Source organism: Anomaloglossus baeobatrachus, chromosome 8, assembly GCF_048569485.1.
Source record: "Anomaloglossus baeobatrachus isolate aAnoBae1 chromosome 8, aAnoBae1.hap1, whole genome shotgun sequence".
Taxonomy (NCBI): Eukaryota; Metazoa; Chordata; class Amphibia; order Anura; family Aromobatidae; genus Anomaloglossus; species Anomaloglossus baeobatrachus.
In genome coordinates this window covers 45,966,711-45,984,661 of record NC_134360.1, presented here as the reverse complement: position 1 = coordinate 45,984,661, position 17,951 = coordinate 45,966,711, and the positions used below count along the sequence as shown (strand labels likewise).

At 44.2% G+C, this 17,951-nt stretch overlaps 1 protein-coding gene across 1 annotated transcript in view; it reads right to left on the bottom strand.

Annotated features, from left to right (window-relative positions):
* The window catches only part of SLC6A6 (solute carrier family 6 member 6), a 37,924-nt gene that overhangs the window by 5,610 nt on the left and 14,363 nt on the right, over positions 1-17,951 (bottom strand). The window contains exons 2-8 of the mRNA XM_075321554.1: positions 15,977-16,213; positions 13,017-13,151; positions 10,952-11,186; positions 6,732-6,864; positions 6,349-6,483; positions 2,134-2,237; positions 1,924-2,048 (exon numbers count right to left, since the gene is read on the bottom strand). Coding sequence (XP_075177669.1) covers positions 1,924-2,048; positions 2,134-2,237; positions 6,349-6,483; positions 6,732-6,864; positions 10,952-11,186; positions 13,017-13,151; positions 15,977-16,205 — 1,096 coding nt within the window. The 5' untranslated portion in view covers positions 16,206-16,213. The remainder of the gene's footprint in view (positions 1-1,923; positions 2,049-2,133; positions 2,238-6,348; positions 6,484-6,731; positions 6,865-10,951; positions 11,187-13,016; positions 13,152-15,976; positions 16,214-17,951) is intronic.

The window sequence follows — 17,951 nt, the reverse complement described above, 5'->3', positions numbered from 1 at the left end:
GGGTGGGAGATTATGGAAATCAGTCTAGTTCTGTACAAGATGGAAGACGCAGCGCCCTGCCGGAGTGAGGGATTCCACCTGCTCCTGGCTAATTATTATGTCCAAGAGTAAATTCCTATCTGACACCATTTACCTTAAACCTCTTAACAAGCCAGTGAACTGCCAACTACTGCACCGGAAAAAAACTAAAAACTGAGCCAATATTTGTAGGAAAAAAGTTCTCTGGAAAACTGTCACGTTTCCGTACAGGGTTTGGATAAAAATCACGATGCAACGACTGCTGTAGTTATGAAAATATCTGCTGCTATACCCAAGATGGAAATAAGACGATGAGCCGTACAGCGGAGCTTCCATCGGGCCCACACAGTGGGAGATGTAGTTCAAAACCTCTCTAGAGAACCTGACACTGAAGGGCCCCAAACACACAAGAAAAGTCGGTCAAATGTGCCAATCTCAGTGGGACGATAGACTTCTCCTTATGTTTTCAGGGAAGATAAGCTGCTCTCAGAGGAGTCCGGCAGCAGCTTATCCATTGGAAACACATGGACGCTTGTCTGAGTCAAGCTCGCATGTATATGGGGGACTTCGGAGAGATAGAAGTCCGCTGAACGAAGAGTCGTCCAACAGCGCTCTCATGTGTATGGGCGAGTTCGGAGAGGTAACAGTCTGCTGAACGAAGAGTCGTCCGACAGCTCTCATATGTTATTGCAGTTTAAAGAGCCAACAGCAAAATAGGCAGAATTGTGAGTGCAGCTCCGGATGAAAATGAAATAAAAAAAACAACAACAATGTGACTAAAGATCAATACAAGGTAAGTAAAGCAAAGTTACTGGACATCATATGTAGATGCCGGACGCAATTACAGCAGCATTTCTATCTCTATATTGGTGTGGCAGGAGGATTTGTCCAAACCATCAAGGGGGTAATAATCAAAGAAGTGACACACTCCCGGGCCATTACAACACAGACATATCATGGCTCCTGCAGTTGACTGTAGGCTGTATCTATGGTCTGATGTATGTTGTATGTTGTGGAAATGATCACGTGAATCATCGTCACTTTACTGGAAGCACACGGATGAAGAGGCGGCCACACCTGCCCAATGTAACATGCACTGACACTCAGGAGGCTCGTGCTGGACACCATCGCCCATCTACAGAATCCGTTATTAACCAATGTTCTGTACCCAATGGAGCAGAAATTGCTGCAATAAATACTGCGGATTTAACGCTTTCATTGCAGAACAAAAAAAAATCAGCATCATTGTGGATAGAATAGCTACACTGGTAAATTTACTCTGCCCCCATACAAAAACGATTAATATGTCACCCACGATACACAAATCAGCAGAGACAATCCGCTATACATACGACCTGCGAGGTCAGCACTGGAATATGGGACAAGTATCATGGCGGCACGATCAGTAACCTCTCGGGTACTGACTGCAACATGGGTGCAAAACTGTGCAAATAATATGAGCCAGACTTGGATATAGGATCGACGTGCATTAGGGGATAGGGGGCATATAAGGGTGCTATATGTACCCCATCATGGCAGCCGTTACTGTGTGAGGGGGACAACTGCTTCTCAGAATCCCTCAAGAAAAATTAATAGTGCAGAGATAGGAGAGCCGGTCCCTAATTTACTAAACCCCCCATGTTACCTGCAGAAGCTGTATACTGGAATTCACTGCAGCAATATGTGATGTGTCAATTACCGGACAGGAATTTTTACCATAACCCCCAAAATTAGCAAAAATTATAATAACATCTCTAGATAATGATCCAATATATAAACAGTTCTACATCTACAATCAGACATTGTTTGTTTCCTTCCTGTAGGAATCAGATCTTGGGAAGGGTTCTGTCACCCAGCGCTCCGGCAGTCGGCGACAGCCCTCACCGTGTCGTGGTCATACAGTACCTGACTCTGCCACATCTGCAATGTCCACCCCTTGCTCTTGTGCCATGAAGCCCAGGACGGAAAAAATTGCGAAGCCAGACACAAAACTGGTACCGCTGTTGAGGCATCCCAGCAGCAAACAGTCCCTATGTCACACACATGTCACGGAGCAGTGTTAATGACCAACAGCAAAACCCGCACTCCACCCTCCCCCTCCGAGCGCGGACTTGCCTATAGCAGTTGTACTTGTACTTGTTGTAGCTTCCCAAAGACGTCATGGCTCCCAGACAGATGGCGTAGGAAAAGAAGATCTGAGTGCCGGCATCAATCCACACCTTATGGTGAAAGGAGACAAAACGGAGAAGAAGCAAATAACTAGTCAGCAATTGGTAAAGTTACAGTCTCTGTCTTTGTCCCCATGACAACTCTTCCTGTACCTGCACCCTGGCATCTGTACATTGCCAAAGGAAACCATAATATATTTTATATTCTTAGTTGAGCTTTAAAAGTGAAACCTGGATTTTGATTGCATAAAGACCAATACCCCTATAATAATGCTGAGCACAGGGACAGGAAGTGTTGTCATGGGGACATGAGACGATAAGGACAACTCCACTCAGGATTGAAAAAAAAATAATATAGAAATAAATTTTACACACACACACACACACACACACAGTTACATAGGTTGAAAAAAGACCTAGGTCCATCTAGTTCAACCTTCCTCCACCAATTCTACATTTAGTCACTAAGTCATTTATAACCCACAATGTTGTGTACTGAGGAAATCATCCAGCCCTTGTATAAAAGCTGTTATAGTATCAGCCATCACTACCTCTTGTGGTCGGCATTCCACAGTCTGACCGCTCTAACTGTAAAGAACCCTTTCCTATTTAGGTGTCGGAATCGCTTTTCTTCCACTCGCAGTGAGTGCCCCCTGGTCCTTAGTACTGTCTTTGGAAGGAATAAGTCATGTGCCAGTCCTTTATATTGACCACACATGTATTTATACATATAAATGAGATCTCCTCTGAGACGTCTTTTTTCTAAGCTAAACATATCTAACTTTTCCCACCTCTCATCATACGGGCGGCCTCCATTCTTCATCATACGGGCGGCCTCCATTCCTCATCATACGGGCGGCCTCCATTCCTCATCATACGGGCGGCCTCCATTCCTTGTAATAGTCTAGTTGCCGCCTTTGAACTGACTAACTTCTGAATGTCCTTTTTAAAATGTGGAGGCCAAAACTGGATCCCGTATTCCAGATGTGGCCTTACAAGTGATGTATAGAGGGGTAACAATACGTTGGGATCACGGGATCTAATCTCTCTTTTTATACACCCTAGAATCTTGTTTGCTTTAGCAGCTGCTGCCTGACATTGAGTGCTGCTGCTCAGCTTATTTGTAATGAGAATACCCAAGTCCTTCTCCTGTTCTGTAGTCCCGAGTTTACTTCCATTTAATGTATACGCAGCTATAGGATTACTCCGTCCTAGGTGCATTACTTTACATTTATCAACATTAAATCTCATTTGCCAAGTATCTGCCCATTCTGACATCTTATCCAGATCTTTTTATAATATTGTACTATCCAGGTCAGTTTTTAATATCCTACATAGTTTGGTGTCATCAGCAAAGACTGACACTTTACTATCAATCTCATCCACAAGGTCATTAATAAAGAGATTTCACCTTGTGAAAGTATTCCGGCCGCCTTGATTTTTTCAACCTTTTCCCACATTTCAGGCAACATGAAGATAAAAAATTAAATTTTATGGTGAAGAATCAAGAACAAGTGGGACACAACTGTGAAGTTGAACAAAATTTGTTGCTTATTTTAAACTTTTGTAAAAAATAAAAAACTGAAAATTGGGGCGTGCAATATTATTCAGTACCGTTAAGTTATACTTTGTAGCGCCACCTTTTGCTGCGATTACAGCACAAGTCTCTCGGGGGATGTGTATCAGTTTTGCACATCGAGAGACTGAAATTCTTGCCCATTCTTCCTTTGTAAACAGCTGGAGCTGAGTGAGGTTGGATGGAGAGCGTTTGTGAATAGCAGTTTTCAGCTCTTTCCACAGATTCTCGATTGGATTCAGGTCTGGACTGTGATTTTGCCATTCTAACACCTGGATACGTTTATTTATGAACCATTCCATTGTAGATTTTGCTTCATGTTTTGGATCATTGTCTTGTTGGGGGACAAAGCTCCGTCCCAGTCTCAGGTCTTTTGCAGACTCCAACAGGTTTTCTTCAAGAATGGTCCTGTATTTGGCTCCATCCATCTTCCCATCAATTTCAACCATCTTCCCTGTCCCTGCTGAAGAAAAGCATGCCCAAACCATGATGCTGCCACCACTATGTTTGACAGTGGGGATGGTGTGTTCAGGATGATGAGCTGTGTTGCTTTTAAGCCAAAACATATCGTTTGGCATTGTGCCCAAAAAGTTTGATTTTGGTTTCATCTGACCAGAGCACCTTCTTCCACATGTTTGGTGTCTCCCAGGTGGCTTGTGGCAAACTTTAAACGACACTTTTTATGGATATCTTCGAGAAATGGCTTTCTCCTTGCCACTCTTCCATAAAGGCCAGATTTGTGCAATGTACAACTGATTGTTGTCCTATGCACAGACTCTCCCACCTCAGCTGTAGATCTCTGCAGTTCATCCAGAGTGATCATGGGCCTATTGGCTGCATGTCTGATCAGTCTTCTCCTTGTTTCAGATGAAAGTTTGGATGGACGGCCGGGTCTTGGTAGATTTGCAGTGGTATGATACTCCTTCCATTTCAATATGATCGCTTGCACAGTGCTTCTTGGGATGTTTAAAGTTGTGGAAATCTTTTTGTAACCAAATCTGGCTTTAAACTTCTCCACAACAGTATCAAGGACCTGCCTGTTGTGTTCCTTGGTCTTCATGATGCTCTCTGTGCTTTACACAGAACACTGAGACTATCACAGGCAGGTGCATTTATACGGAGACTTGATTACACACAGGGGATTATATTTATCATCATCAGTCATTTAGGACAACATTGGATCATTCAGAGATCCTCAATGAACTTCTGGAGTGAGTTTGCTGCACTGAAAGTAAAGGGGTCGAATAATTTCGCACGCCCCAATTTTCAGTTTTTTATTTTTTAAAAAAGGTTTAAAATAAGCAATAAATATCGTTCGACTTCACAATTGTGTCCCACTTGTTGTTGATTCTTCACCACAATATTAACATTTTAATCTTTATGTTTGAAGCTTGAAATGAGGGAAAAAGTTGAAAAATTCAAGGGGGCCGAATACTTTCACAAAGGCTATATTATATTATAATATATATATATATATATATATATATATATATATATATATATATATATATATATATATATATATATATATATATATATTCAATCATTCTAATATAATATTATATACTATATTTTTTTTTTCTCAATTTATGTAATGTCATACCCATACCCTTCAGTGCCAATCATCTAACATGTCTGTTAGAAGAATGTCAAGGCCTACGGGTAGAAACCATTTGACAATAGCGCAGGCAAGTCACTTTCCCTGCAGCTCGCAGAGGGCGCAAGGGTAGAAAAACATGGCTGCTTTCTTCTAGAAACACTGCCAAACATGTCCAAGTGCTGTGCTAGTAGTATCAAAGTCATTCATCTGCAATATGGCTGAGGCGACACTATCCTACCATACCCACAGCCAGATGTACCCACTTTAATTTCCTGCTGCTCCCCATAAATTCACCCTCAATGGTAGTTTTTCAAACTAGATGGATGCGCAGTCTCTATATGTGTAAAGGGACCTGAGCAGATTTCCCCTGTGATTGCTCCTTAGCAACTCTCACCAGCGCTAATTCCTGAGTGTTTATGGCATTTCCACTTTGCACAATTGTTCCCTATGGATCGGCATGAGCAATCAGTATGGCTTCGTTCATGCTGTTGTCAGAGACTCCGTTCAGGGCTTCCATTGTCAGACAGAGTGGGATCCCTTCATGCTAACCTAAGGAGCAATTTTAAAAAAAAAAAAAATCAAATTCTTCAAACCCTTGGAGATGTGGCCATTTTCCCTTTTTTCCCTTTACTTTAATCCCCTCAGTGGACTTGAACCTACAATAACTTGCTCAATATGAAAATGCAGAGCCTCACAGGAGGGAGGACCAAGATGGCGATGACAAGGGCCTCCTCCACGTCCCTGGCTGATCGTGACCAACAAAGTACACCAATAAGAGTGTGTCTTAAATGCTGCTGTGAGAGAACGACTGTGCCATTTCAGAGATTAAGTGGCAGAAATGAAATCTAGTCCTGGCCGCTGTGGTTAGCGGCGACGGCGGCTGTAAAACACCGCTACCGAGCCCGCTCCATACACCTGCACATGTCGCACGTATACATTACATACCAGAAAGTTTGTACCAAGATGGACATAAACAGTGCACTCACCTGAGGGTCTGCTAAGCGGTTGATGTCCGGGTAAAGATAAAATTTGATCCCTTCTGCGGCTCCGGGAAGGGTGACCCCACGGATCAGTAAGACGAGAAGCATAATGAACGGAAACGTGGCTGTGAAATATACAACCTGCAGGGAGAACACAAAACACGGTCAGGGCCGCAGAGGCCATACAGGATGGCTTTACCTATAGACATGTGGGCACATTACAGGCACTAGCCATATATCGTGTGTGTGGTTGCAGACCGTGGCGGTCTTGGCTGACATGGCGCTGACAGTGCTTCTTTTTAGTGGTGATGCTCCGCTATACAGACGGTAACGTGACTTTCATACCTATTGACAACACAATATTAGACGGGCGCAGTGTCCTTTCTTACCTTCCCCGTGGAGCGCACGCCTTTCCAAATACAGAAAAAACAGATGACCCAAGTGAGCAGGAGGCACAGCGCAAGGTCCCACTTCACTATGCCGACATCATCAATTCCCTTTGATAAACTAAGAACTTTATTCCTAAAGGAAAAAATTACAATCACTTTGATAAATGGTCCCATTTGGAGGTTCCCCTTATAATAAACAATTATTAACCCATTAGCCTACAAGAGGGCGTCTTATCACAGGCAAGGAGCAGTCACGGTGCACATTGGCATATGCCATCATAACGCCCCCGATGGGTACGTCCTTTTCTGCCTCCTTAGGCAAGTGTTATGGTGCTAGTTCATGCCACCGTAACAGAAGGGGTTATCACTTCTTCATACCATCATCGCTTATGATGACGGTAAATTGGTTCAGAACACAACACACAGTATAATGGATGGACAGCAAGGGACGCTGTGTGTGCGCCGAGCTGACGGCGACCATGTTACTGAAGACTAAATAATGCTACTTATTTCCCTCAATATGGCCCCGGCACTCAATCATGAGATATGGCTTTAATTTTATTTTAATTCTTCTCTTTGGCAGGACGTACCCCCAACAAACGCCTGGAATGTCTAACGGAGAGCGGCGCATAATGAGAGCGCCACAATCCTAAGGGAAATGGTAGAAAGTGTTCACCAGGGCTGTAGTACAAACAGTACGACTCCACCAGACCCAGAAGCTCACAATCTAATGTCTGGCAGTTGTCATCCATCTTTACCAGGTTATATGTCATTATCTACAGAGGTGTGCTCCTCGTGTAAGCTGTAATGCGGCCATATTGGGGCTGCCCGTCAGAGAAAGCCGATGCCCCTCTAGTAGGAGGTGGAGTGCAGCAATTTGGGTCATACCCCGCTTTCCCAGTATCAGATATAACTAGACAACTCTTTATTTCCCTGCTTTAATTTCTACATTTTTATTTTGCCATGTTTCTAACCACAGACATGCACATTCCAGCGAGGCCGCAGAGTCCGGCTGTCACCTCGTCATTTCTGACCCCCATTTCCTGATATCCACGGGTCCTGAGAGAATGTTATTTGCTTTGAGTAAACAAAGCTGAGTGCAGTTGTACATTGGCGCCACAGTCACTAAAATCCACCACACGTGGCAAATATTTTATCTCTCTCTTTTCTGTCGCAATATGAAAACAATCAGCAAGCAGGTCAGCTGCTCTGTGTCTGGATTTGACCCCCTACATTCTGCCTGTAAACATCAGGGGACTCACTTATAATGTTTCAGTAAACAGATTGGGACCCTGACCGCTCGTGGCCATACAACTTCCTAATTAGCAGGAAGGGCCCACCAGAAATAAAGGCAATAAAGTGGCTAAAAAGGAGAAATGGTCACCAGCTCATTTATTAAAGCCCAAAAGAGAATCCTCATTACCCCTAGCAACCATTTACCCATAGCAACCATATACCTAGTACTGGCTGTAAAGTGAAAGCCAAGATCTGATTGGTTGCTACAGCAGCAAATCAGGTGGCTCATTTTATTTCACATAGGGCCTTAAATGAATGAGAATTGGAATCTGATTGGCTGCTACGTGAAACGTTTCAACCATCGGACGCGATAAATTCCCTTTATAGGCTCGGCCATTTGCAAAGCTGCAGCAAAACAAGAGGGATCAGGACATCAAAGATTCCAGCGTCTATTTTAGATCTAAAGTATTTATCTTCCATCCTCCGGGACAGTAAGACGCCGCCGTCAGAACGAGCAGATGGCGCCTGGTGTCTATTAATATCCGAATAAATACAATATATCGTGTAACACAAAAGAGGGACATAAGTCGCAGGCGGGTAAAGAGGTCCCAGAAAACAACTAAAGGAATCATCAGGCCGGTCCCACAAACAATATTCAAGTGTTTCCTCCTAATCCAATCCTTAATGAGTGATCACTTACACGGTATGGTATGGGACCCTCCATAGGACAGACCGTTAAAATCCGGAGCAACCCCTTTAACTACAGCCATACCTGGGAAAGTTGGGTGACAATTACAAATCATTTTCACCAAGAATTTGCAGCTTTCTATACAGCAAACCTGCCAAGTCATACATAGATCCATCCCTGTACCATGTTACAAGGCAGAATTTCCGTTTTGTAATCATATCTGCTTTCAGGAAAGCTGGGTGGCAACCGATATGGCGCCATTACAGCTCCCCCAGGGCTAGATCATTACAGTAAATTATTTTAGCACCTTTGTTGCTCAGTTTCCTCCCATCTGAACGTCCACATGGGTGCTGACCCTACACAGGTGCCAAGCTGGCACTTATTCTGTTTGCCAACGCCAAGATGGGACCGCTCCAAACTTTGCAGTCAATAATTAACCGACAGGACAAATAAAGCTATGACAGGGCGATTATATACAGAGAAAGGGAAGTTACTGATAAGAAAGTCCTATGGGCGTTGTAACGTAAAGTTTATAATACCAGAGTGACCTACATTTTGGTGGAGGATGAGTGTTAAAGGGGAATTCACACCCCTTGAAGGGGCTATCTCCATCTGAATGACCGATCTTTTATTACCTCAGAATTATTATATATATATATATATATATATATATTACATACACATATATATACATATTATATATATATATAATGATATAATGTATGTAATGTGTGTGCATGTATGTAATGTGTATGTATATGTGTGTATTATATATATATATATATATATATATATATATATATATATATATATATATATATATATATATATATATATACACATACATACATACATACATACATACATATATATATATATATATATATATGTATATATATACACACACACACACACACACACACACACACACCCCATCAAAAATGACACCTCTGCTCAACTCTCAGCCCCTGTCCTCCAATGGGCTAATGAAAAAGGCAATATTGCGCAATAGCTACAGCTAATCGGCAGCTGATCGACTGCAGCCTTCACAGTTATGTCCGAGAAGAACAGTGTTTATGCCACAAGATTGGTGGGGAATATAGAGCTGAAAGCAGCGGTGGTGGTCCGGGGAGTAAGTATTTAGGTTTTAATTAATTATTTTTTTTTTTTACTCTTTATCCACTGGGCGATAGATAAGGGCTTGTCCAGTAGTAGGAAAACTCTTAACTGATGGAATATTACTAGGACATGATCAGTGGATGCTGACTTTACGGGACTCCTAATTATCCTACATTTTATGCTGTGCGCCCTTCTCATTTTCTCTAAATGACACCCCAATATCTCAGCTGCGCTGGGGTTTGTGTTTGCTGCATGGTCTATGGCCATATGCGTTGGTGTGGATGGGGTAAAAAAAAAAAAAAATTAGACCCCAATAATACAGCCCCATCGTTTTCAGGATTAGTCCAGGTGACCACTGACCCTCTCGATCTGCCATCATTTAATAAGATCTGAACATCCCTTAAACATAATTTATTCATAGAGACAAAAAAAAAAAATACTCATTATTTTTCCAATTCATCGTTACTGCTGTTGGTGTCCCCCACCCAATTCTTCGCCATTTTTCTGCCAAGGAATATTACGTGACCCTTGCTGACGACGTCGCTCACTGTAAGACGCTGGGAGCAGCACCGAGGAACGCCGCGAGTCTGGAAGGTCAGTATATGATACCCAGAATTACGGTAAATATTACCAAGAAGTGCAGGATCTTCATTATGATTCCTTTAACCCATTGTTTTTGGATTCCTGAAAGCCAATCTCGTTTACTAACGCTCCCCCAGTCCCCATATTACTGTATTACTTGGAAGACACAAGTAGAGGAAAGCAGTGTTTGAATTAGTCTCCATTTTCAAGATTTCTGCTTGCGGTCAGTGAATATGACTAATATGAAACCCGCTTTTGAACATGTACTGATTCCACAAATGTACGCCGTCTTCAATGGCAAAAAATCCGGACAGGTTTCCAGCCTCTGAAAGTAAATGAGCATTTTCCTTTCACTGGCAGCAAGCAGGTAAACTTAAATCAAGTCTATTAGAAAGATGGAAAATTATTATTGTAGGCAATATTTAATATGTACATGGTGCTAAATGATTGCTTTATGTCCTGAATCAATTGGAAACTAATTTCCTTAGGGAGATATCTGATTGTTGCAGATCTCTCTTATGGTCTACCCCCTTTAACTGCCTTGTGCATGGGCATCAGGACGAGCCAACACGACGAGCGAAGCACATGTACTCACTCCCAGAACTCTGTCACCGGGGAGGTGAAGTTGGTGGAGTTCAGTGACAACCACGTGGTCCTGTTCTTCCGAAACGTGTCCTCCACGCAGGTCGGGGTGTTCCACGGCTGGTGGCACAGGGCCCACGGCAGCTGACTTTGGAAAGACTGGAACAAGTAATAGACCCCCCAGGCCAGGATAACAATGTAATAGACGTTGAGGAGAGACACGATGACGATGGAGGCGTAGCCGATTCCTAGAGCGGAAAAAAACCACAAAAAAAACGGATGCAAATTTACATGGAGATACATTGTTTCTGCTGGGTTTCTAGTGTGCATCACGTGGCGCCCCTGGCAGGAATCGCTGGGTACGAGGTGACGCTCCATGAATTCTGCAGCATAATGAACTATTGTTACTCCACATAATGTCTGCCTCTAACAGGACTCTCACATAGTTATACTGGAAGTGACACCCAAAAGGGAGACGTGCGAGATGTAGAAGGGTCACAAGTGCAACGCAAACGGGGATTTCCATCTGCAACATTTATGGCTCACACTATAGACGCAGGTCTCACCTTTCTCTAAAAGAGGGCCATTTCTGGAAGTCCCATAGAAGAGAATGGAGAGGGCCGCGCATGCACAGTACACACATGCAACGATACAAGAACATAGATTTGTACATGCACACGTAACCCCATATAGCAATATATACAGTGTCATACAACATTATATACGTGACACAAGCACATACCCCGGTATCATTACATCCAAACACGCAAACGTATCTTCCACATCTGTTCTTCTGCTCTTTTCCTCTCATTTGGTGCCAGGTTTTTGTAAAGCTTTGCGTATACTTTGTATACATATTTATGGTGAAGAATTTATCTTGGGGTTTGTGTTTTGTCTCATAATACAACCCTGACTGTCCCCTCCATTATCTGGGGCCCCGGCCTCTCAACATATCAGTATATCATCCCCAACTAAGAAGCTGCAGACACAGGACGGGCCCAGAATAACCCCTCGTCCTGGCACCGGCCTGCACAGTAATATTACAGGATAGCACTGCTCCCTGCCAGACAGGAGTTAGCACTTCTCAGATCACGGCTGTAATGTTCGCCGGATCTCAGGAATCTGGAATCTAAATGTATAACGAGAATCCAACTCCAAAGATGTAAGGAAATTATGTTTTATCCCTCATATCCTCCAATTGCTGCATTATAGAGAACCCTTGACTGTCCGCGTCACCGTCCTGCACCCAGAGAGCGTCCGCGTCACCCTCCTGCACCCAGAAAGCGTCCTCGGCAACCTCCTGCACCCAGAGAGCGTCCGCGGCAACCTCCTGCACCCAGAGAGCGTCCGCGGCAACCTCCTGCACCCAGAGAGCGTCCGCGGCAACCTCCTGCACCCAGAGAGCGTCCGCGGCAACCTCCTGCACCCAGAGAGCGTCCGCGGCAACCTCCTGCACCCAGAGAGCGTCCGCGGCAACCTCCTGCACCCAGAGAGCGTCCGCGGCAACCTCCTGCACCCAGAGAGCGTCCGCGGCAACCTCCTGCACCCAGAGAGCGTCCGCGGCAACCTCCTGCACCCAGAGAGCGTCCGCGGCAACCTCCTGCACCCAGAGAGCGTCCGCGGCAACCTCCTGCACCCAGAGAGCGTCCGCGGCAACCTCCTGCACCCAGAGAGCGTCCGCGGCAACCTCCTGCACCCAGAGAGCGTCCGCGGCAACCTCATGCACCCAGAGAGCGTCCGCGGCAACCTCATGCACCCAGAGAGCGTCCGCGGCAACCTCATGCACCCAGAGAGCGTCCGCGGCAACCTCATGCACCCAGAGAGCGTCCGCGGCAACCTCATGCACCCAGGAGCGTCCGCGGCAACCCTCATGCACCCAGAGCGTCCGCGTCACCCTCATGCACCCAGAATGTCAGCCCCATTAACCTGTACCCTAAATGTTGGTGTAATTGGCCTGTACCCCGACTATCAGTGTCATTCTGTGCCCAGAGTGTCCGGGTCATTAACCTGTACCCCAGAATTATGAGGCTGAGTAGCAGAACAATGGCTGCTATTGCTGTAGTATGAGGTGTTCTTACCTGTGAAGATTGGACAGATCTTCTCCCAGCAGGTGATTCCACCCTCTGATGTAAACTGTCCTAAAACAACCTCCAGGAAGAACACAGGTAACCCACCCCCAAACAGGAAGATGAAATACGGGATTAAAAAAGCACCTGTAAGAAAAGCAGCAGAATGGAGTCAGTAGATAGCTGGCTGCTTCTAACAACCAGGAAAAAAAACAAGAAAACATAACAGTAGTTTTGAGATTTCCTTCAGCAAGAAATCACTGATATAAGACCTAATGTCCCTATGATAACACTGAACTACCAGAGCACAGAGGCAGGCAGTGCTGACCTGCGGTCACAGGACGCTGCTGAGCACAGGCGCAGGACTCTCTGCAGTACAGTTACCGGAGTTACATCTCAGTGTCCTTTACATGACCAGGACAGATTTACAACCACTGGAAGTCAGCAGTAAGGATTCATACTGAAGTACAGCAAGCAGAGATCCGGAAAACTATACTGAATGCCCAAGGGAAGTATATTGGAAAATTGGCCAACTTTTCAATATACATAATTACCGCTTGCTTTCAGTGAATAGCAACCCATAACATCTCATCTAATGATGAGCGAGCACTGAAATGCTCAAGTGCCCATTACTAGAGCAGGTCGGACGCTCAAATGGGCTTGACTTGAGTAACGGGTGTAATAGAAGTCAATGGGAAACACGAGCATTTTTCAAGGAGACCCCAACAGGAGGGCTGGAGGGGGCTGAAATGAATAGAAACAGCGATCAAATGGAAAGAGAACAGTATAGGGAGGACACATAGCAGAGTCCCAGGTCACTGTTAGGAACTGAATAAATAACACATTTTTACAAAAAACGGTATGGGGATCCCCCTATTTTTGATAACCAGCCAAGGTAAGTCAAACAGGTGGGGGCTGATGTTATCAGGCTGGGAAAGTCCATGGTTATTTGGCCCTTCCCAGCCTAAAAATATCAGCCCACAGTCACCCAAGAATTGGAGTGTTCTTGTGGAGTGTTCTTCCCGATTTCCCTGGTGCGATGGCAATTGGGGTAATATTTTTTGGGGTTGACAGTATCTGTGTAATATCATCTGGCACATCAAGCCAAGGGGTGGAATGTAGAGACTACGAAACACCTCCATTACTAACCCAGTAAATAAAAAAAAAAAAAAAAAAAGCACAGGAAAAAAGTCTATTTAAATAAAGACGCCCCTGCACTGTTCCTCGTTCACAAATTTAGAATTGAAAACGTTCTCACGATCCCCAAATGCAGCTCCGTTGACTGAATAGCAGTAAAGTACAGCTATTCACAGGTGCCGGGAAGTGAGACAACTCTCATCAGAGCCGTTGGCTCAATGTTGCGCTCAGTGAGACCCAGCGACACTGATTAGCGTTGTAATCACTACCCAGCGACTGAATAGCTGCACTTTACTGTTATTCACAGTCACCGAACCTGCATTCGTGGATCGTGGACTACAACATAGTATTAATGGGAACATTTGTGATAATAAATATGGAATAGTGTGGGGGATAGTCTATATTCAAATAAACTATTTTTTCTTGTGTGTGCTTTATTTTTGGGATTACTGGTTAGTAATGGGGGTGTCAGATAGCCTCTCCATTACTAAGCCCAGGGCTTGATGCCAGCTGACATTACAGAGCTGACATCAACCCCAAAAAGGATTACTCTCCGATTGCCACCACTCCAGAGCAATCAAGAAGTGCCAGAATTCTGATGTGCCAATTGTCAGGTACCTGCTAGCTGCTATTTTTAGGCTGAGAAGGACCCAATAACCATGCCTGATATCAGCCCCCAGCTGTCTGCTTTACCTTAGCTGACTATCAAAAATAAGGTGCCCCCCCCTTCCCCCAAGTCAATTTTTTAAAAAAATTACTTATTACAAAATAGTGAAACAAGGCTAAAAACCCTTTAGTGCGACATGAAAGGCACTAATGGGTACAAATGTATAATATGTAGGGGGGCAGGACATTACTTTGCTTTAGTCAACTTCTTGTTTCATCTCCTTTCTGTCTTTCAACTAACTTTAGGGTATGTTCACAAGTTGCATTTTTGCTGCGTTTTTCTCAGCAGCCAAAAAAAAAAAAAAAAAAAAAAAAAAAAAAAAAAGCTGCTTCCGAAAAGCAAGTTTTGCTGTATTTTTTGGATGTGTTTTTGGGGTCTCATTTGTCTACAGTGCATGTTTAAATAAAGTTAAAAGGGAGGTGTTTTTTCCCCCCTCTTTTTAATTTTGCCTTAGACACAAGTCATTATACAGGAAATAATGTTTCCTAACATTTTTTTCCTGTAAAATCCATTTTATCTTCAGTTTTGTATATTTTTGGGTATATGCAGACGATCAGTGTTTGTTTACCCTTTCACGCAGCTGAATTTTCACATCAATCCCGCACCTCCGCTCACTTCCATTTTTTGATGCTTTATGTATTTTTGCTGTATGCATTTTTTTCTCAGTAAAGTTGGTTGAAAGACAGGAAGCAGAAGAAACAGGAAGTGGACCAAAGCAAAGTAATGTCCCGTCCCCCTACAATATTATACACTTAAAACCCTTTTAGTGTCTTTCATATGGCACTAAAGGGTATTTAGCCTGGTTGACAATAATAAATAATTTTAAAAAGCGACTTTGGGTCCCCCTATTTTGATATCCAGTGAAGGCAAAGCAAACACCTGCAGGCTGATATTATCAGGTTGGGAAGGTCCATGGTTATTGGGTCCTTCCCAGCCGAAAAATACTGGCCGCAGCCGCCCCAGATGTGGTGCATCACATTAGATGCACCAATTGTGGTGCTTTCTCCGGCTCTTCCAGATTGCCCTGGTGTGGTGACAATCAGGGTAATAGGTTAATGGGGTTGATGTCAGCTGCCATTAAACACAGGTTACAAGGTCACAAGCAAGTTGCTAAAAAAATTCAACTTACTGATAGCGATAAATATGCAGGACGTGCTGTGTCACTCACCTCCGCCGTTCTTATAGCAGAGGTACGGGAACCTCCAAACATTGCCGAGACCAATGAAGCCTCCGGCCACTGACAGCAGGAAGTCGATCTTACTGGCCCACTTTTCTCTCTGCGGGGGCTTCCCGTCCGCCTCATCCTCTGGCCTGGTCCCCGGACTCTTGCCTGGAAACGGCTTTAGGATGTCTTTGTGAAAGTCCTTCAGATATTGCAGTTTTTCTTTGTTGGACATCTTTGTATCTAACAGAGATAAGGAGTGACAAGGACTGAGATATGAACAGCATAGGGCATGTACCACTGAAGTCTGACACAATAAGACCTCACAAGTCTAATACTCCAGAGCTGCATTCATAATGAAGACACGAAAGGTGCAAATATACATCACAGCGAAGTCGACTAATCTTCACATACCAAACACATGGACACTCATCCAAGCAGAACATGGATATAAACTTGTAAGGTCGACTAATCTGCAGATTCCGAACACATACACACTCATCCAAGCGGATTATGCATATAAACATGTATAGGTGAGTCGGCAGGAATAGCTGACAAGTAATGAAGGGTTATGGGACCGTTTTAGATATCAGACCATAAAGTTCAGTGCTGCGTAATGGTCATCTGAGCTGCTACAATGTACTGCTCCCCAATAACAAAAACAAACTGCAGAATTATGCACGCAGCTCTGGGTGTGACTGGATGAGATGTTGCACAATTCTTACTACAAATCTGCTCTCGACTTATATCAAAAGTCAAAAAAAGTTTTTGATTTAAAAGTGAAGTGGGTTTCTGAAATGGACAAGACCCTCCCGTGCATGACCACCCCCCACCGAAAGCCGCGGGCGAGAAGGCATCTGCTTGTCTGTGACTCACCCTCGATGCGTGACCTAATGACTCAAGGAGTCAGTGCCCTCATGCCCAGATAATGCCATAGGGAGTGGGAAACAGATTTTTTTTTTTCCGATGCGAACGTTAACCCTTTCTCTACAGTGATGCAGGGGATGAATGGTGCTCACTCGCGTCGACCCAAATGGGCTTGAAAAGTGACAACCACTTTTGTCAGAATGGAATCTGCTCAGAGTAGTTGTCAGCCCCCTTCCCCCACTGACTCCAGACTAATGATGCATTTGCACGACTTTACAGTGTGTACTCGGCTGTAGCAGGGTCAGATGTAATACACAGCAGAGCTCCTGATGCAAGGCCAGGATCTGAGATAACTCTGATCCTGGTTGCTTAACCTCTTAGGTGCTGTTTGAGAGGTTTATAGCAGGAGGCGGCTCCTCATTGATGTCTATGAAGCTGATAGTTCAGGTCAGGAAATCACCAGTCACGTGAATTCACCTGATCACATTTTTTCCTCCATAATGACGATCACTTACAATTTGCAATCACACGATGAGAACGACCATCTGGACAATTAAACCCCTTGGCGACTACCAAAATATATTTATGGGACTGGCACGAGAGTGTTATAGACAGCTGGCGCAAAATTTATTGCTTTGTCATAGTGCGGGTGCAGGAGCTGAGCTTGTGCCATCTGCAGTGGGGAATCAAATGTAATATACAGCTGGATGACCTCCGATCCTGGCCAATTAACAGCTACAGAGGGCTCCCTCTGTCCCTCCATCACCTCTCTCAAACCCCTGGAGCTGTAAATGCAAAAGGGAGCCTAAAAACGTCTGCCAGGTCTGCCATACTGGTGCACTACAGTACGCAAGTCCTAATGGGATGTGTGGAAGAATGAACACGGCACTTATGGTCCTAATAGGATGTGTGGAGAAATGAACACAGCACTTCTGGTCCTAATATGATGTGTGGAAGAATGAACAAGGCACTTCCGGTCCTAATGGGATATGTGGTAGAATGAACACAGCACTTCTAGTCCTAATAGGATGTGTGGTAGAACGAACACAGCACTTCCGGTCCTAATAGGATGTGTGGAAGAATGAATATGGCACTTCCGGTCCTAATAGGATGT